Source organism: Cygnus atratus, chromosome Z (assembly GCF_013377495.2).
Source record: "Cygnus atratus isolate AKBS03 ecotype Queensland, Australia chromosome Z, CAtr_DNAZoo_HiC_assembly, whole genome shotgun sequence".
NCBI lineage: Eukaryota > Metazoa > Chordata > Aves > Anseriformes > Anatidae > Cygnus > Cygnus atratus.
Window position 1 is genome coordinate 10,367,607 of NC_066396.1, and position 20,478 is coordinate 10,388,084.

A 20,478-nucleotide genomic window follows, 5' to 3' on the forward strand; every position below is an offset into this window, starting at 1 on the left:
GGAGAAGAAAAGCAATTTCCTCTCTTACCTTTGGGTGAGGGTTTGAAATAAATGAAGAAAAATATTAATTGAACTTTTCAGCAAATTGTATAAATTTTTCATGCCCTGCCCCTTACTCCTTTGTGTCTAAATCTGAGTGCTCCTGCCTGTCCTTGGATTTACATTGCTTATTCCTTTGGTAGTATAAAAGGTTTAAAGGCAAATTTTTATACTGCATTGACTGCCTCAAAGGAAACAGCATGAAGAAGGACAAATTTGTAAACAGTACAGTTTCCCTGGGAAAGAAGGAGTTAACATCAGGAAGGCTGAGGGTTGTAGCTCGTTTGCATAAAGCTGAATATTGCTGCTCCCTGCCCGGCAGGGTGAGGAAGGAGCCTAACATGGATCATGCCAGACAGTGGCAACACCACCAAACCCTGTGGCTCCTAGTGGCATCAAGCTGCACTTTGCTCATAGCCGATGATGATGCTGTTACCGTATCTGAAAGCTGGACACGCCAGAGAAATTGGTATCAGGAGTTCTGCCCCTTTGCCCTTTGCTAGAATATGGAAAAATGCTGTGTGGTCTGTCATTGCTGAGTCGTACTGGAATATGTATTATCCAAAATAAATAAATTAATAAATACAAAAACAACTGGTACAATTTTGATTGTGTCAGTAATTATATTTTAAATCTAATCATTTCAGTGCACATGAATTTTCAAAATTACCTTTTTCAAATGATCTTTTACTGTCTCCCAACTAAAGACTTCCTAGGCATAATTTTGCTCAGCCTGTACCAAATTATATATAATCTTCTGTGCTTATTTACAGGGAATGAATTTGGGAAATTTCAGTCCACATATATTTTCCAAGAAACTAGCGTATAGTAAAAGTGCCTTTTCAGCTAAGCTGACAGCACTCTAGCTGTTGTCTGTTGTACTGCACTCTAGCTGTTTGTCTATCATATTTACAGTATTTCAAGCTATTTGCCTTAAATTATTCAGCTGTGTCTTTTGCTGAGCCATCTAGGAGTGACTGTTTATAAAAGCATAGTGCTTTTTCTGCTGCTTTCATCCAATTAGGCTAAAGAAGGCAACGATTAGTCTTTTATATCTCCCTATGCCCCAATTTATTTTTTTTTGCCTCTTCTGCTGGCTCACTCAATCCCTGTAGCACTAGAAGGAGAGGCTGTGACGGGCAGGCTGTGGGGACTCTGCCTCTCCGTGCCATGGGCACAGCCCAGAAGGACGTGCATCTTCCCAGTTGGGTGAGAAGGAAACAGTTACATGGCTCTGCAGCCTCCACAGATGTGTGGGGCTCTGCTGGTCCCTAAACATCATTCCTTCTGGCTGGATTTGGTGATGCATGTAGGATCTGGGTTGTGACAGTGCAGTGGAAGGAGCAATCCCAAAGAGCACCTCTCCATAAGCACTGGTTTGGTGGCATAAATGTCAATTTAACCATGCCCATGGAGTTAACACTGCCCAGATCCACTCTGATGAATGCAGTGAGAGGGATGTGGTTCAGTGGTAGACTTTGCAGTGCTAGGTTAATGGTTGGACTCGATGATCTCAGAGGTCTTTTCCAACCTAAATGATCCTACGATTCTTTTGAAGCATTTGAAACATCGAAGGCTCTGCACAGCAGGCCTTGATCAGATAACTCTGGGTCCCTCACATCAGGCTTGCCTATGTCAGTGCCTCCAGAAAAATCCACTGGGGACTTTGCGATCCCAAAGTTACAAATAAAGAGCAACCCATTGCATTTCCTGATAACACCAGTTTATATCCTAAATTACAGCTTGGTTTGTGAGCAAAGCTTGGGTTCCCTGGCTCTCCCATATTTGTGTGGTCACATGTAAGTGACAGAGCTACATTTCTGTCTTTATTCTGTATTCAGATATTGTAGAAAAATGTTGTCTGCAGCTTCCACAGAAAACGGTGTTTTGTTTCCAGCTGATGAAAAGACAAAAAAAAATTCTCATCTGAGATCTCTTCTTCCTACAGCTGATTCCTCAAATTTCCTCACTGGCCTGGTTTACAACAGTGGTGCCCCTCGTGCTGGTGCTGGCCGTATCAGGAGTCAAGGATGCCATCGACGATTTTGTAAGATCTGTATTGCTGTCGTGTACTTTGGAGTTTGCTCTTCATTCTTCAGCACAGTGACTAAAGCAAACCGTTTCAAATAAATACAGTCAGCGGAGGGCAGTTGGAGAACTGATCTCTGGCCAAGATGAGGTCTGAGATTAGATCCCCAAATTTATAGCTCATTATCTAAAAGGGAGACAGGATTTCCCAATTGCTGAACAGCTCAGCAGCTCCATCGACTTTATCTGGAACTGCTCAGCATGTTGGAAAACATGGTAACCAATGGATATGCCTGGATGCATGCACAGAGGTCTGATTTTAGAGTTTCGCTTCAGACAACTCATCCTCTGACATATAGCCCCAATGTAGGAGGGTATCCCAGGAAAGTAAGCATACAACCTGTGTGTTATTTTTCATGCTTGCCCAACTTTGCCCAGAATCTGCTCCCATCAGAGCTAATAGCCAAAGCTCCACCAACTTCATGGAGTGAGACTAGGGCACAGCTGAGATTAACATCTGATTTTCTTCCTTCAGTAAAATAAGTCTAGAGCTCAGTGGAGACACAGTGCAGCTTTGCATGTGGACAGGTCAGAGATGGTGAGGTGCTTCCCCAGGGAGCATCTCTGTTCATCTAGAACATCTCTGGCCAGTTCCCGTACCAGAGCAGAGGGCTGGGTTTCTCTGGGTGCCTAGTTTATGAAACTGTGATGGGCAGGACCAATGGCACTTGAATCAGGACTGTGCTAAGAGGCACATAAGGCCCTGCCCTCTCTCTTCCTCTGAGAGCAAGCCCTGTGTTGCCTGCTGCTCTCTGCAGTCCTGTCTTACTAGCTGAACATGGGCTCAACTATGACTCAGTTGTGAGTCTAATCTGCCATACCCATTCAGCCAGCTGGGTGAAAACCTAAAATGTTATTGAACTGCCTACAGCTATTGTATGCTTGGTTTCCTGGAAATGCCCTTTAACGTGATGATCAAATTTTCAGAATCGACACAAAAGCGACAAACACGTCAACAACCGCCCAGTCCAGGTCCTGATCAATGGCATGTAAGTCCTTTTTCTTTTGCTGTAATTTTGACTGAACATATACCACTGGGAAGAGCATTTAGTTTTTTCCCCTTTGTGATTCCCAAAGGTCACTAAACAATTTAAAATGGAATTGATTGTCTTTCAACATGTTAAATCACAGTGTGGTTCTGGATTATGTGGCTGCTTAAAGAACCCAATACACAATCAGTGCAGACATTATGGCTGTGACCCTGCACAGGCAGAAAGTAAACTATTTCTTTTCCTGGATGGATATATACATATGTTTAAATAAGTGCTACTTTGGGAGCATTATAATATTTTACTCCTTAGCCTGGAAATGACAGTCAAGGATATCTCCCTGTCTATACTTGTAACATTTATTTCTACGTTAGGCAACACTAGACATTAGCAACAAGTGATTTTAAATCAAGAAGTACAGCTAGCTTCCTCATCCATGTTGTAATACTTCGAGTGTGTTTACTTATGTGCATAATGCCTCAGACTTAAATGTGCTCAAAACATTTCAAATGTGTCTTGGATATTGTACTGCTTAGCACTGTTCTTTGTCTTCAGAAGTAATAGCAGGGGCTTTGGCTGTTGTAGCAGACAGATGTGCTGTTTGCTTGCAGCTCCATGGAGTCCAGCAGCCTTAGGACACAGCTGTAGACAGCTGTGAAGTTTCTGGTGATTTTTTTTTTGTTTCTGTACTATAGATAGTAGTATATTGTGTAAACTCCAGCAAATGATTGAACAGTTAAAAATATAACTGGAAACTGAAGAATAGGAACATACTTTTTGTGCTTTCTCCTAAGTAAACCAGTTTCTTAGTTTACTGTCTATTAGTTACTGTGTCTAGTAAACACGTATTAAAATAGGAATGTGTTAATGTTCTCCATTAAAAAAAAAAAAAAAAAAAGGAAAACACAGGTCCTGCCCCAACTCTGACTGACATTGATGGCTGAGGTGAACTCCAGCTTGAATATGCAGTCCTGTTTGATATATCATGACAGTTTTACCCTCTAGGATTTTCATGCACACCTATCATGGCTTATGCTGGTGCTTGCAGTTAAGCTGGGTGCCTGTACATTTCATGCTGTGAAGGCCATTGCAGATGGGGAGAGTTTCTTTCTGAGACACCGTGGCTGTTTAGGGGAAGGAAGGAAGAACCTGGACAGGACAGTACTTTTTGTGTTGTCCCTTAGCCTACCACAGACCAGGCCACACAGTGGCAGACCCTGCTCCGTTTTACCATCAGCCCAAGTCCTGATGAGACATACAGCCTGGAGCAGAGCAGAGCACCCTACGTTCATAAGTGGTGTTTGCTCTATGTGCCTACTTACTGGGGGTTCTCTTGCAGGTTGAAGGATGAAAAATGGATGAATGTCCAAGTTGGGGATATAATAAAACTAGAAAACAACAACTTTGTGACGGTGAGTACAGTTTCTCTCCATCCTGCTCCCAGTTATTCTCCATAATTGCTCTTATTGCCTATCACTCACAAGCAGACTAGTCAGCAGGGGTGACAACAACCCCAGAGAGCTGCAGTGCTCAGAAACCACAGGCAGCATAGCGGTGCCACTGCCCATAACTCATGCCCAGTCTGTTTGTTTGTGTTCAGGCCGATCTGCTGTTACTGTCCAGCAGCGAGCCGCACAGCCTGACCTACATTGAGACGGCCGAACTGGACGGGTAAGCAAGCCATCCTGCTCCTGGGGGACAGTCACTGCTGCCAGAGCAAGGCCAAATCTTGTAGGGTGGCCCTGGATGCCACAATGGTCTATTCGGTCCAAATGTTGCTTATTCCAGGGCACAACTAGCCACAAGTCAGAGGGTTACAGCTTATTTGTATTAGTTAGCATAAACTGGAGCTGGTCTCATCGTTATGACCCAATTTGCATTGCTACATTGCCCAGAGTTAGTGTCAGCTGTGAACTTTGGTGTTGCTTTGGTGACCAAGTAAGACCAGAGAAATTAGGTGACCTGGTTTGTTCGGACCCTACATGCAGTCCTCTGGATTTTCTCCTTCTGCTTCCTCCTGAAAATGAGCCCATAGTTCTGGTACATGCAAGTGCCAGGAAAAACCTGTAGGAGGCCTAGGACAAATTAAATGCTTCTTTGATGTTACATTTCAACTCACCTCCCCAGCTAGCTAGTCCCAGGACTTCAGTGCCCTTCAGGACTGGAATACTATGGGAGAAGATCCAAAGCTCTCCTATATGCTCAAGTACCTGGGGATTCTGTGGTATGAGTGGCAGGATAGATAGCAAGCTGCTCAGAGAGATGGGATGCTTAGTCCTACACTTTGTGGTGACAGTGGCAGAGCCACCTTGCCCTCTTTGGTCCCATGTCCTGAATTCCTCTGGACTGTGTGTCTTTGCAGCTGAAAAAGACAATTACATTCCGTTGGTGAGGTAGAAAAGGCCCATGATAGCACAGTCCATCAGGTGTCCAAGGAAGAATACAGTTCTCAAGAACAGAAGGAAGGTTTTCAGGGAGTGCTGGACTCAGTCCTTTATGCCTTATTTAATTTATTACAGTGAAACAAACCTCAAGGTGAAGCAGGCACTGACAGTCACTGCTGAGCTTGGAGAAGACCTTCAGAAACTGACAGAGTTCAATGGTGAGTCTACATAGAAAATTCACTTATATCAATTTCTCTCCTCTATTAGTGCCCCCAAACGACTGCATTTTAAGATATTTATGGACCAGCAGTGCAGATGTGGTTAACAGTCAAGGCGTCCTTTCTTCACACTGTCTTGCATCTCAAATATGTAACAGCACATATATAGGAAAAAGGGGCACGACCTACTGCAAACAGAATACCCCATGCTCACACGTAATCCCTCTGCAGAGAGAGGATGGGGGAACAGACCAAGGGGTGTCTGTCAAGCTTCACAGAGCCCTGTTGGCTTCGACAGGAGGGCAGGGTTGTGGGAAGAGTCAGTATGGAAGGGGGTGGAGTGAGTGCTGCTGTCCTTGGAACTTCTCAAGGACTGCAGGCTCTCAGGAAGTGCTTTTAAATAAAGAGGAAAAATAAATAATAATAAAACACTCTTTGAAATAATGATTCCAGGAAAAATTGTGGTGATGTGGCAGAGAGTTAGCGTCGCTTAAACAGTCTCTGGTGGTACCATCCAAAGGCATGGGCTTTTCTTTTGCTTTCAACATTGAGGTTTTGTGAAATATTGTGTGTGGTCTCAGCTCAGCAGTGGCTCAGTACATTGGGACTTCTCCAAAGTGAAGGCTGTGGTTCTGAGTGCTTTAGGTCTTGAGAAATATGCTTTTGAGGCTGCAGCTAGATGTTCTAAGTTAATAGTCAAGGTTGCATGTCTTAACTGTCTTCCTGAGGAGGCTGCAGTGTGTATCAATTTGTAAGCAAAATCTTAATCTTAAAACATATTTCAAGCATTTTCTGTATAATGCTTATCTAAAGATACTGCATTCTTGATACTGCATGATCAAAAAAACAATGTTTCAAAATCATTTGGAAATTAAATTTCCTCTATCAAATATTTCTTTGTCCTTTATATCTCTATTTTGGTTATACTGAAAATAAAAGTGGCCTCCTTGCAATACTAAATAAAATGTTTCCCAGGACGATTTATATTTGGAAGAATACTGGGAAGAGTGCCAGGAATCAGACCCAACCTTGCATTTCCCTAGCTTATCTCCGTGAAAGTATTTAAATATTTATGTAATTCTTTATCTAATTATTTCTTAAGAGAGGAAGAGAGGGAAGGGTTGAGCAGCTAATAGAGACACTCAGTGGAATGCTTACAGTGAGTTACGATGTTTGTTGATGTTGCGATGGTTCAGATAAGCAAGATGCTTGCAAAATGATGAACTTGATTTGATATGAGGAACTGGGAGACAAGTAAGGAAACAATATTTTTCTCTTACGTACTACTTATCACATGTAGGCTTTGCAGTATTTAACTCTTTCAGGTGAAATGCATTCAGATTAACCTGCTGTTAACGGAAGAAGGAGACAGGAGGCACAGCTTCTTTCAGAGTCATTGGGGCAGGTGCACTGGGTGAATTTCTCAAGCTTCTCACTTTTTTGTGGTCAGACTAACTTGAGTGGATACGTTCTGATGTCAAAATCTCAGACCCACCCACTTACTGGAAAGCTGATTCAGATGCTAATGCACGAGGTACTCAAGGCATGTCCCAACGGTAGCGTGAGAGGCACAGTCTTCCTAGTGACAGATCGTGTGCCCTGGTTTTGGTTCACCAGTCTCATTGTGCTGTGTTTCAGCTTACACTGCAAAGCCTCTCTTTTCATTATGCTTTTTGGGGGTTGCAAGGGCTGTCATGAGACAGGTGTGGTTACTGCAGCCTTTTACAAATTAAGGAGGACAGGTCTGATTGTTCTTGGATCAACTAGATGATAAAACACAAGAACAGCATCATCAGCTATGATGTCACATGTATCACTGAATTTCCTAATTGCTTCATCTTTCAAATTTGATGATTTATCTGCATTACAGTAGAGCTACTTTTCTCTGAAAAGAACATCCATTCCTGAATTTAAAATTTTCAGTGGTGGAGATTACCATGATACTTAAAGCTGTACTTTTTGTCTGCACTTCACTGGATTTTGCTTCCAACCTCTTGAGCTGAGTGTGTTTGTGTCTGAGAACAGCTGGGAGAGTTGTATTCTCTGCAAATGTTGGTCCTCATGTAGATATTTGCAGATTGTGATCAAAATAACTTTAATGTTCCTACTGATTAACTGAACAGACTGAAATCTTGGAATCCCTCTCAGTAAGGTGTATTTGTATTTTCCAGTTCTTTCCAATACATCCACAGGACTCTGCTTTGAATCTTCAGATGTTGGGTGCAAATGTTGACTTAAATAATTTTTATACTGAATTATCTGTATTTACAGTTTTATGTGAACGTGTTTTGTTATAAGAAATAAATAAGTGTGGAAATGGAAACAGGTTCTCCAATCACTTAGAGTGTCAGCTACATGGACAAAGACAGTAGCATCTTTTTTCAAGTGCCAGTGGGACTTTAAGGTATAAAGTAGATGAAATTAAAAACAGTGAACAAAGACACTTCAATTAATTACTCTCTTGCAGCCTTCAGGCAATGATTTTCTCACTTGGGTTCATGCAGTTTTAAAGAAAATGGAATAGGAATTATGTGAGGTCAGCACTGTTATCCAAAATTATCCAGTGACATCCTACCATGATGAACTTGCTGTAAAAGGATTAAAAGTATGTTGCTTGTTCAGTATTTCTTCTCATGCACATAAAAGGAGTGGAAACTTTGTTTTGGACTCTACTAGTAAAAAATTGCCATTTCCAAAAACCTCAGATAAATCCAAATTTGTTGTGGCCCATTGGATTATGACAAGATATGGGGTAAGAGCAATATCTCAAAACATCAGTAAATGTAGGATAAAGGATGGGCATGACAGGGTCAGCAGGGAACTGCAGTTACAATCTATTATTACTATATAGTATTCCCTGTCTGGGGATCACATGAGAATGCAGTATTAATCGACATATTTCTAGGTTACAAAGATTTTTACCAGCTTTTTTTTTTTTTTTTTTGTCAAACAGGTGAAGTCAAATGTGAGGCACCAAATAACAAGCTGGATAAGTTCACAGGAACTCTTACTCTTCGAGGAGAGAAGTATGCCCTGGACAATGAGAAGATGTTGCTGAGGGGCTGTACTATCAGGAACACAGAGTGGTGCTATGGTCTCGTTATTTATGCTGGTAGGTAGAAAAACGGACGTGAATTGCAGAGCACAAAAGCTTTAGCACAGGAGCACATCACACTAGTAAGGACAAATGAACCAAATATTTTCCTCTTTGGAAAATATGTTTCTAACTGCTAAAACCAAAAAAAAAATGCAAAACAATGCATGCAATCCCTTAGTTTAAATCTAGGCTAGGAATTTTGCATACTGTAGGGGATTTTAACCTGAAATTTTTAACATTAGTCTATAAGAGAAAACTGGGTTGCAAATGATATATTACAACATCCCATTTGATCTTACTTAAATGTTTTTGTTAGCAGAAGCAGGCTCTTATTTCTGAAAAACGTGCAGCAAAGTATATGAGAAAAGTCTTGGTCACTCAATATGAAAGCACTTAAGAATTAAATCTGAATTAAATCTGCCATTAGTGACCCATGTTGGGTCAATAGGAGTCTCTCTCCCCAGACTTGTTCAGAATTTCCCACTCTTAAGTATATCCAATTAAAAATTCCACAGCATTTCTATATGACTTCAATCCATATTGGAATATCAGGGTCATCAATGATATTATTGTAGACTATTACTATATCGCTTTTTACAAGCAGAGACCTTCTGTTGTTTCTATAGTGCTGTAGACATATGAGACAATGTATAACATGTCACTAATAACAGAGCAGTATCAGGTATTCTGTGAAAAGTAATTCAACCTGAAAGGGAGGATAGACTGCTGAAAAAAGAGAATGAAAAAAGAGAATGGATCAAAACACAGAATTAATGGCTTTATGTGACTCTTTCCATATAATCTAAGGGAAGAGACTTAACCTTTTTCTGCCTAAATTTCCTACTAGCACTGTATACTGTATGTACCTACCTTCAAGAAAGCTGTGATGGGTATTTATGCTGTATAGCACAGTATTTATGTTTATACAGTATTTATTTTATACAGTATTTATGCTGTATAGCCTCAGAGGGAACTGGTTTTAGAACTGATAAGCTTTATTTCTAAAACTCACGAACTTGTTTCATCCCCAGGGCCAGACACCAAACTCATGCAGAACAGTGGAAAAACAACTTTTAAGAGGACAAGCATTGATCGGCTCATGAACATCCTTGTGTTGATGGTAAGTCTGATTAGTTTAGCTTAATTTCTTCAGCTGTGTTCATCGTTTCCAGATGCTCCACCTCTTTGTCCACACAAATGAGGGAGTATCAGAAGTGACTCGTGATAAAAAGAAAAATTCTGTAGAAATGTATTAGCAGACAGAGTCCTGTAGTGCCTCTGCGAACCCATCTTGCAAAGCAAGGCCATTACATTGACAATGTTAAGAACCTTTCTTATGAGCTTTTCATTTGCTGTGCTCTCGCTTGCTTTACTTTTTTTTTTGTGAGAATCACTTTGAAGCCCACAAATGCCTTTTTCCCTAGTAATTTTGTCATTTTCTATTTATGTAAACATTAGCAGTTCTCTCTCTTCTTCCTGATTTCTTGGCATCTTTGATATCTGCATAGGACTTGGTAATTGAGTTTGTTAATTTAAATGATGCGAGCTTTTGTCTTATCACATTAGGGTAAAAAGTTAGACATGGTCCTGTTAATACCCAGAAAGTGGTGTTTTTAGCAGCTGGCAGATTTGAGAACACTAATCTTATATTGCAGGCACTCTCCACAGATGATAAAGTAGACCTAAGCTGAGGTTTACACTAGCCAGTGGTTGTAACAAATGGCAAATACTTCCAGGCAGAGGTAGTGATTCTTTTGCAGACTCCCCGCATATTTTACCTCTTGAGTTCAAAACTGCTCAGGCAAGGGACCATCCTGGTTGTTACTGCTGTTCTTCAGAGACATGCATTCTGATGGTGCTTTACTCAATGCTGTTTGAAGAAAAGCTATTTAGTTTCAAGGATTTATTTTCCTTCAGATTCAATCATGTTAAGCTTTTTCATGCATGCTGCACTGCCTTCAGTTTGCGACACTGGGAAGGTCTGGCTGTTCCTGTGGTCACACATCAGCACCATCTGTTTCCTCTTCTTCCCTCCCGCCCTTGCTCTCCATCCCACCCTCCATCCCAAAAGCTCTTTAGTTGGGTCCCGGGATGGGAGATGTTGTTGGGCAGAGCAGGTTGTGCCTATGAGACTGAAATTGCACCAGAGGAATGGTGGTTAGACTGCCAGAGCTGTGAAGTAGTGTCCTGCACATGTGCACGTGCATATTTGCTGTAAAGCAATGCCACAGCACAGAGAGCCACTCCAGGGTCATCTTCAGGCCCTCTGGAGTCCTTGCTCAGTGTACAGTGAGGACACTCCCTTGACTTTAGTAACACCAATCTCTGCCAAGCGAAATTCTTGCCTGTTATCATCAGCTTGTTTTCTTCCCTTGAACTTAAGGGGACAGCAACACCAAGCAAGATTTGGGCATCTAACATTCAGAATTTTGCAGGTTTCTGAAAAACTTCATGTTTTTAAAGGTGCTCTGCTACATCTGGAAAGCAGCAGGGAACAGAGATGTAGGGGATCCAAAGAGCAAAGATATGGAGCAGAGAAAAACTGTGCAGTGAACTCAGAATTTAGCTTTCAGTGAAGGTTTGCCAAAAGTTCTTTCACAAGTCAAGGGTCCCACCCAGAGCTTTCAGTCTGTTTGGCCTCTCTTCATCAATGTGAGCAAGATGGATTTACTTCTTGGCTCCATTAAAAAAAAAAAAAAAAAAAAAAAAGAGAAAGAGAGAAAGTTGCAGTGGATTGCATCAGCCTCTGCCTGGGTTCTTGGGCACTGTTGGAGCCAAACATGTGTTTTTCTCCTTTATGCATTTTTAAGGCACCTAACATTTTGGTGTCTAAGTACAGCTCTGCCCTAACGCAAGCAACAGGCTCTTGGCACACCAAAGGGGATGTGGCATCGGGTCCTTGCAACAATTTGGGTGGTCAGTGGTTGTGAAGTGCAGTAATAAAAAGAGGCACTATATTGCTCTCTTGAGTTTGGAAATACAAGCAGCCACAGCTTGCTATAAATAGCTTATTTTAGCTTAATGAAACTTGTTCAATGTTAACACTGGCAAAGCTGTTTTGTGTTTAATTGTCCAGAAAACTTCAGGAACAAATTGGTTTTTGGCAGGGCATGCCAAGGGAGACCTGGTTCAGCATTGATCCTGGTCTGTCCCTACAGGGGTTAATTGGGAATAAACCTTTCCAGATGGAAACCGTCACTGTTTGTTCATGTTTGGGAGTATTTCTCTCTGCAAGGCCCTTTGGCAGCACAGGGCAGAAAACAGCAGGAGAGGAATACAGCATTTCTTGGGGAAAAAAGTGAATATTCCTCAGCCAGGGCCACTACTGCTAGAGCCAGGAATGGTTTTTCCTCCAATACCTACTTCTTTTGCAGGTTTTGGGGGGCACATTTTCAGATAATATAACTGTCTGCTTCATCACTAAATGCCTTATTGCTTAAAATCCTGGAGCAGAACTCAAAGTGCCAGCAAAGAAACCGAGACTGTTTTAATCGTCATTCTGAAAGGAAATGTCTATCTGAAGTCAGCTCCTCCTTCCAAAAGTCTGACTCAGTCCTGCAGAGGATCCATCTCTGCACAGGCAGGTCCCTGAGAGGGAGGCTGCTGATGGTGGCAAGTGTCACCGGTCTGTGATCAGGTTTATTCACATCCTTCTCTTGCAGATCTGCGGCAATGATTACAACATCCTACACGCAGTTGTTTCTCTGTAGAGAAATTAATCTCCAGGGCCACTGTTAACGGCTCAGTCTTTCACATTTGTCTGAAAGTAAAGAGCATGTTAGTGGTTTTTGTGTAAGTGTGAGGACTGCACGCCAATTGAGATGTTAGGGACAAGAGCATTGTCATGCAAAATGGACATAAAGCAAAATAAAGCCATAAAGCAAACGCAGTAGTAAGTAGACACAAGCTGCAGTATTAGAGGAGAGTTCAGCTGTCTTGCCCCACATGTATGTTTGTTGCTAAATCGTACGCTGAATTTCCTAGATAGATTTATGTTGACAAACTGACAAATTTTAACCTCTGAGGCAATGAGGAATCATTCAGGGTACGCTGATAGGATAAAAGAGCCAGGTGCCTTTTCTAATTAATTTCTTTTATAACAGACAAGGTCTGCAGAGAGAAGTCAAATCTTTTTCTTGACCAACTGAAATACCTCTAAAAATGGATGGGCTTGTCTGTTTTCTCCATCTATTGGTTTAATAAAGGACATAACCTGTTCCTGGGTCATGCCTCTCACATATCCTTAGATCATCCTGATTACAACAGCTCAAAATGAAGTCTGTTTTTAGTACTGGCCACAGAGGTTTATAAACACCACACCACATTCCTTACTAGCAAGCAATATTCTCTGCATTTCACCAGTGGGGTAATTTATTGGGCTTCCCACAATTGCTCAGAAAAACTACTACAGTTGTGGGAAATAAAAGTGCCTCCTGAAACTCAGCCCAATACGTCTATTTACGGAAGTCCCCATTTACCATCTTCTAGGTGTTAAAACTCAAGTTGGTTGGACATGAACTTTTAACCAAGTGATTCAAATCATACCATAAAGTATCACTCTCCCCCTCATAGGTTACCTCAGCAATGCAAACATCTGCTATACCAGCAATGTTTCTACATTTGTACCACACTTATTGTTTCAAAAATAGTTGGTTACTGTTGTATTGTGGTTATTGCTGAGTGACCTTATACATAATGGCCCAGTGCACTGATATTTCCTCTAATGACTAATTATTATAATTTCTAATAATGAACTAATGACCATAGTTGCAAGAGATTTTTAATTGTGCTGTTGTGCAGCCTGTTGATTCCATATCTTCACATTTCTATTAGGATGGTAGATTTTTAAGGCAAATATTTGGAGAAGTTGATATCAACAGAATTTTTTTTATTATCATTCGTCCAGGAATGATGTCATGCTAGCTTCTGTTTATCTTTCCCACAGTCACCATTTCAACCTTTGAAATATTTCGATTATGTTAACAGATTTTCAGTATGGCGGAGCTTCACAGTTTTAAAGCATTGTTAAAAATTAACTTCATTTGTTAAGAAAATTTCTCAGTCCCTTCAAGCTTTCAGCTTTAAATTACCTGGACCCACTGATTTGAACATGCTTATTATTAGCAGATAGAGACACATATTGTTCCTTGTCACAGTAGGTGTACTGTCTTTTCCACCTGCTACATCATATGGGATAGATACATCCTTCTGCTTCATTCCTCCATCATTCATGGAGGAACGTCTGTCAAATGTCTGCCTTTTCCACAACTCTATTAGTGAGTTTACTGTTTTCTTGGTATTTGCATCACCATTAGATAGTCACAAGGTCTGTAATTCATTGCAGTTCATATTAATTTCTACTAGCTTTCCTTCTTCCCCTTCTCTTTTTATTCTTTCCCAAGTACTTGTATTGCTATTATCTTGTTTAACAACAATAACAACAACAAAAAAACTTTTATAACCTATGTAATGCTTTTGTGTCTATGAAATTGTGTTCCTGAGCAAGTCCCCATTTTCATTAAGGAGTTCTGCTTCGGAATTTTCTTCCCAGTTGCTGTTACCCTGGTTGCTTTAGGCTTCACGAAATAGGCCTCCCTAAAGTCCAGGGATACACCTCACTGGTTTCTGTTGCTTTCTGTTTGCTCAAATGAAATGTAATCAGATTGTGATGGTAGGTACCAAGGCAACCATTAGTTCTAAGTCAGTGATTAACTCTCCTTTAACCATCAGAAGGGTATCCAGTGCTGAATTCCAACCTGCACAGTGCTGGATTTCCTGCATTACAAATTATCTTTACTAATTTTTCAGAAATGGTGAGGAAACTATGGCACATCTGGCTAACAGTCAGAAGAAGTCCTCCACGGAGTTTCTATTCCCAAACATGCAGCCAGATATTTGAAGAGCAGCAGCTCAACTCACCTCTAATGAGATCTGATGTTCTGCAGCCAGCTGCCCATGAGCACCCTATTTTAGATCTCTACTTAAAATTAGTCTACTCTCTACTTAAAGCCCCAAATCACTAAAGACTGCACAGTGTAGTGGCATCTTTGAGACAAAGTGTCATATTTTTGCCTATTTTCCTCCTTCACTCCTAGGAGCCTTCCTCAGTGATTCAAGCTGTTCAACCCTTTTTGACTAGGGTCATCCAATTAACCTGTACATAACAAATTCAGTTTCTAATATGCAGGGTTTTTTTTGTTTTGTTTTGTTTTGTTTTGTTTTGTTTTCCAGATCTTTGGATTTTTAGCACTGATGTGTCTTATCCTAGCCATTGGCAATGGCATCTGGGAGTCTGATAAGGGCTACAACTTCCAAGTCTATCTGCCCTGGGCAGAGGGTGTCAACTCTGCCTCCTACTCTGGCTTCCTCATGTTCTGGTCATACGTGATCATTCTAAACACAGTGGTGCCGATTTCACTCTACGTCAGGTATGTGCCAGAACCTCCTTTCATGTTTCACCTAGGAGAGTTTTAGCTTTTGCTTTATGTGGGAACAGAATTTTTCCTGGATGTAAATGCAACCCCATTGTGGATGATCCCACACAGCCAAGGCCAGCTCTATGCTGTTGACATCTAGTGAAGACACCTCATAGCCACCATTATTTTTGTGGGTCTTAACAAGACCCGTGTCAATTTAAAAGGACAGGGGGGTAAAAACATATTGTCTTTTTCAGTGAGACCCTTTCTTCTCCACCCCATGGCCATACATTATTTGACAAGGCCTAAAAACATTTGAAGTGTAACTCTAAAACACAGTGGTGCTTTGATTTTCTGCTTTCTGCTGGCTTCAGAGGTCTTTGTCAGGGCTGGAGCTGAGACAGCAGTGAGTCCTGGAGCAGGAGAGGATGACTTTACATTTGAAGGAGAGGTGTAAGGGTAGGATGCTTTGGGAGTGAGACTGGAAGCCTGCTATTGGTAAGCTTCTTGCTCTCTCACATTTGCACTGCCCACCAAACAAAGTGAATAGCCAATTCTTCGAAGTGGCTTCAAGGCTCAGGTGAGGTGTGGATTGCCAGGAAGGTAGGTGTAACCAGGCTGAGGATCTCTAGTACTTGGTGCTTCATGAACACAGCTCCATCACTTCCCAGAGAACACAGTGCTGTGTTGGTTGTTGCAGATAGTCAAGCAGCGTTAAAGGGTAGGAATCATGGACGAGTTGCCTCCAAAACCTTGAGGTTGCAGTGTAGACTGACTAGGTTGGTGTAATTTATCACTGAACCCAGATCTTCAGGGAGAATTGTTACTGACTGCAGAGCAAACCCTTGCTGTGTGATTCACAGAGAACATTTGTGAAAAGTTTGCGATGTCAAACCGCAAAGGACAGCCCTTAGCTGCTGCTGCTGCCCTTTTCCTGGAGCTGCTGGGAGGGTGAGGAGTTACACTCAGAGCTGCAGGGTCGGAAGTTGCATTCTAAGACTCTTTTGTGTTGGTAAATACGAGGAACTCATCCTGTTCCTCCCCAGTGTGTCAAACCAGCAGCAAAGTGGAAATTCATGCTGTCTATGAGCTGATACTGCTCCATCGTTGTATTGAGTTACAGTGACTCACTTGTTCTGATGGTCTGGGTTGCTTGCACTCATCCCCAGGCACCACAGAGCAGATGTGCCCCGAATCTCATTGAAAACATTCCCTAAACTGCACAAAATGAAACACCCTGCTGCTGCCACCTCACTTTTCAGTCCAGTAATGCTTGTCTGACCTGAGTGAATGACTGTCACTTGTTCACAGCAGGGTTAATGTAGCACTGGGGTAGTCTGGGTGAAAGTGATGTATTGGTGGTGTTCTTAATTCATTGCCCAGCCTAAGGACTTCTGTTACAAAAAGATAGCCTCAACTGAAGCAAGTGCAGGCTGAAAGAAAGCATCAGATTTGTGAAATTTCCTGTGTACTGCTGAAAATTCTCAAATATATTTATGAGAAGTTGTTCTATAAATAAAGAAAATGAATTTACTAAATTACTAATATATATATATTATATGCTAATATTACTATATTACTAATATGAATTTACTATCAGATCATTTCAGTGAGGCTTGCTTCAGTTTTGCTTACAACAGGCCACTTAAGGACAACCTGATGAGTATGCCCTGTCATTGCCTTCAAAGTTTTCTTATAGCTGCAGTTGCTAATGGTAGCAGAAGATAAAGATCTTGTCCTTTAAACTAATAAATATTCCATCACCTTCTTTTTTGGGTTTACCAGCGTAGAGATTATACGCTTGGGTAACAGTTTCTACATTGACTGGGACCGCAAAATGTATTACCCACCGAACGACACACCAGCCCAGGCCCGTACCACTACACTCAATGAAGAGCTGGGGCAGATCAAGTACATCTTCTCGGACAAAACAGGAACCCTCACTCAGAACATCATGTGTTTCAACAAGTGCTCCATCAACGGCAAATCCTACGGTATTTTATCCATTTGTCTTATTCTCTGGGTTTTACACCTCTCGGTCAAGAGAAAACAAATATGATATACAGAAGAGAGTGTTTTATAAGAAGCTGCAGCATCAGATACAAGCCTATCTGTCAAATATACCTGGACAGCTTGGATATTATGTTATTTAAATATCTTAATATTGTGTTCCTGTCCTTTGCTTCCCCTTTTCGCTACCCCTTTACCTCCCTTTTCCTGCCCCAGTATCCACCCAACTCAAGAACCTGCACCTTATTATTTTTTCCCTCATTGATCCCAGTTTTACTACATCTGTACCCAAATGTGTTATTTTTTCTGATATCACTACCTACGTGATTTCAGCCTTTCATATTATTATTGATAGGGTTACCCAGCTATTACTAAACCTGCAAAACTCCCAAACATCCCCAGTCCTTCCTTCCAGCTATATGCAGGGTTCAGGTGTTTCTCACAATCCCCTCTTATCTGCTTGTGAAATCAGCCACTCTTCACAGTGCTGTCTGTAACTTTTGTCAGCTACTTACACTGCTACCTCTTGCATTCAGTCATTTTTCCCGTCATGAGCAGTGGTTTTCCACACCTTTCCAGGCTGCTTAACCTTCAGTCAGTGTCTAGTCAATGGTGCGGTCATTCATCTGCAGTCCTAGCTTACTTGACCTACTAGAAGAAAGAAAAGTTTGTAGGGAGTTGGAAAAAGTGTTAAGCAGAAGTTGGTAGCATTGTTAGATCCTAATAGTCATTGATGTAACAGGCTCCTTCATTGTACAGCCCCAGGCAATTTTCTTCACCCTCCTCAAGAGGTGCTAACCATTCACAAACTGACTAATTGATTAACATCATTACATTCCCCCAGAGAAATTAGTCACATCCTATTTGGAGATGGATGTTGTTTTGCCTGTATCAGACCTGCTGATAGACTGATGTGCCAGAAAGCTTGTCTGTTTTTCTCAGTGCAGCCTTTTGGTCTAATTAAAGGAGTTACTTCTTCCTATAAATCTTGGTTTGTCTGTATTTGGGCAACACAATGTGTGTAACAGTACTGTTATGCTGACCAGAGCTGGTGCTGCTAAACAGTTTGAAAAATTTCAGTCTGTTTATTCATATATCCTGTAGTTTATTTTTCTAAAGTGGATGTCACCAATGTTAACATAGACATTGGATGTGTGTTCAAGAAAGGAACAGGAAGTAAGTGGAAAGAATGCAGACAGTCTACTACCTATTTTTTTTCTAAATGCTTAGCTGATACTCCAGAATACTTTGGATTTTACACTCACGGCATTTTTGAAAGTCATGCCAGAAGAAAGAATGAATTGGTTCTGCTGCCAGGAAGGAGGCTATGGAGGCTTAGCCTCCAAATTGAGGAGGTGTATAATAGCCATTTGGTTACAGTTCCCAGCGGGATCAACTGGTGTGCAGTTCTCAGGAAAGATTGCTTCTGAGTTTCTTTCTACAACTTCAGGGCTTTTATGAGGGAGTACTAGTAATTAGACTTGACTGTACGCGTCACAGTTGAGGTTGCTGGTACAGGTATGGATTGGTCATTCATGTAATTTGCAGTATTTCAATCTTATTTCAATGAAGTATTCAATCTGGCTGGCCTGGACACAGTCCAAAGCTTCCTAGTGAAATTTTTGTCCAGGCTTCAGTAGTGAAACTCCATTCACTGGGGACGAGATGTCATTCATTTCTGTGACTAGATTATCAGTTCAGGGAAAATGAATGCAGCAGCCTTGCTACCTAAGCATGGGAAGAAGGGGCTTTGACAACTTCTCTTTGGTTGTCCAGGAACTGCTACAAACTCAATATAATCCTGGAGCTGGATTTTGTCTCCCATTCTGAAAGAAAGGCACAAGAGAAGACATACCCTGAAAACACTCTCCTAGCACTATGTCCCTTCTGGGCAGAAGCCAATTCTTTACCCAAATGCCAGTCATCTTTATGGCAACTGCCTTTTATTTTCAGCATCTGTCAGTCCTTGGATTTTATCACGGATTGACATAGGATCTGATTGATATGAATCATCAGTTCCCAGTCCCCATGTCAAGATGTTTGTATTACTCACGCTTTTTAATTTAATACTAGCTTCAAAACACTGTATTTATTTATTCATTCATTCATTCATTCATTTATTTATTTATTTTTGGTAGAGAAGCCCAGAGAACTCTTATCTGAAGCTTATGGCTATAACTTCAGTCTTTCTTGCTTGCAGGTGATGTGTATGACATGTCTGGGCAAAGGATAGAAATAACTGAGGTAAGTGCTCAAGTGCTAGCAGAATCTCTGCTTTCTGTGAACCTGCCTGCACAGGTGCCAGTAGACAAATCCCACCCAGACATACTCACATTCATGTTCCTCTTGATCCTGACAGCAGGGAGGTGTGTTCTTGTGGACATCAGAGGCTTGTCAGAGTTGCATTCCCTTCCAGTAAGGCTGCTTTGAATTTGCAGGGTGGGCAGCCTGAGTATCTACTGTTCCTTCAGCTTCACATGACATCCTACTGCATGCACAGTTCCTCTGAACACTTGGCCATTGATATTGGTTGGAAACTTGAACACTGATGAATTTTATTATCCTTGGCAGTGAATTAAAGTTCTGGCTGGGAATCAGTGAGCTCAGTTCATATGCATAACAAGGTCACTGTCAAATTCCTCTATGTCTGGACTCTGGAAAGTGTGAAAATGAGTGACTTCTCCATTTCTATCCAGCCTCTGCTTGTTGGCACAAACCCACATCTTGGATTTCACTGCTTAAAATGTCTGAAAACTGCAAGCAGTGATCCAAGTAACAAATGGCAAAATGATGACGAAAATCCCACTCCTCATTCCAGTGATTCATTTCCAGGCACTTTAAAACTACGCACTGAAATTGGCTGCTTGTACTGTACCACCAGGCTGCCCTTGCTCAAGCAGCAAAATGCAAAGGGCTGGCTTGCTGGGGGAGAGATGCTGGTCTCCTGCCAATTCACCGCCCAGCAGCTCCTCCTGCCCCTGATACAAGATAGAGCAGAGTCCTGCAGGTTAAAAGGATGCTGCCCACATATTCATGGAGTTGGAGTGTCCAGGCCTTGTTGCGAAAATCAGTGTAGGTGGGGGGGGCTGTGCTCTTGTGGCAAGTGCTGAATGTCAGCTGGAGCAGGTCAGAAGGATGGATGACTCCCATCCTGGAAACTCTGAGCTCACTGGGATGGGGCGGGAGTCAGGATCATCCCGGGCAGGCTCTGCAGTGCATTCTTCCGTGACACTTCAT

The 20,478-nt window shown here is 41.6% G+C and overlaps 1 protein-coding gene and 1 long non-coding RNA gene across 6 annotated transcripts in view; one reads left to right on the top strand and one right to left on the bottom strand.

The window, feature by feature from the left end:
• The window catches only part of LOC118256703 (phospholipid-transporting ATPase ID-like), a 69,953-nt gene that overhangs the window by 27,932 nt on the left and 21,543 nt on the right, over nucleotides 1-20,478 (top strand). For all 3 annotated transcript variants that reach the window (XM_035563879.1, XM_035563880.2, XM_050716140.1), the window contains exons 5-14: nucleotides 1,988-2,086; nucleotides 3,055-3,116; nucleotides 4,456-4,528; nucleotides 4,717-4,787; nucleotides 5,636-5,718; nucleotides 8,672-8,830; nucleotides 9,847-9,935; nucleotides 15,047-15,243; nucleotides 17,017-17,225; nucleotides 19,442-19,485. In XM_035563879.1, coding sequence (XP_035419772.1) covers nucleotides 1,988-2,086; nucleotides 3,055-3,116; nucleotides 4,456-4,528; nucleotides 4,717-4,787; nucleotides 5,636-5,718; nucleotides 8,672-8,830; nucleotides 9,847-9,935; nucleotides 15,047-15,243; nucleotides 17,017-17,225; nucleotides 19,442-19,485 — 1,086 coding nt within the window. The remainder of the gene's footprint in view (nucleotides 1-1,987; nucleotides 2,087-3,054; nucleotides 3,117-4,455; nucleotides 4,529-4,716; nucleotides 4,788-5,635; nucleotides 5,719-8,671; nucleotides 8,831-9,846; nucleotides 9,936-15,046; nucleotides 15,244-17,016; nucleotides 17,226-19,441; nucleotides 19,486-20,478) is intronic.
• On the bottom strand, nucleotides 2,028-19,873 carry LOC118256704 (uncharacterized). Of its 3 annotated transcripts, none has more exons than XR_004781297.2 (3): nucleotides 19,575-19,873; nucleotides 17,757-17,892; nucleotides 2,028-2,146 (listed from the first exon to the last, which is right to left on the bottom strand). It is a non-coding gene; the product is annotated as an uncharacterized LOC118256704 (long non-coding RNA). The 3 variants fall into 3 exon arrangements; XR_007709208.1 differs by lacking the exon at nucleotides 2,028-2,146 and adding an exon at nucleotides 9,948-10,685 and having other exon boundaries at nucleotides 17,757-17,889; XR_004781296.2 differs by lacking the exon at nucleotides 2,028-2,146 and adding an exon at nucleotides 9,948-10,685.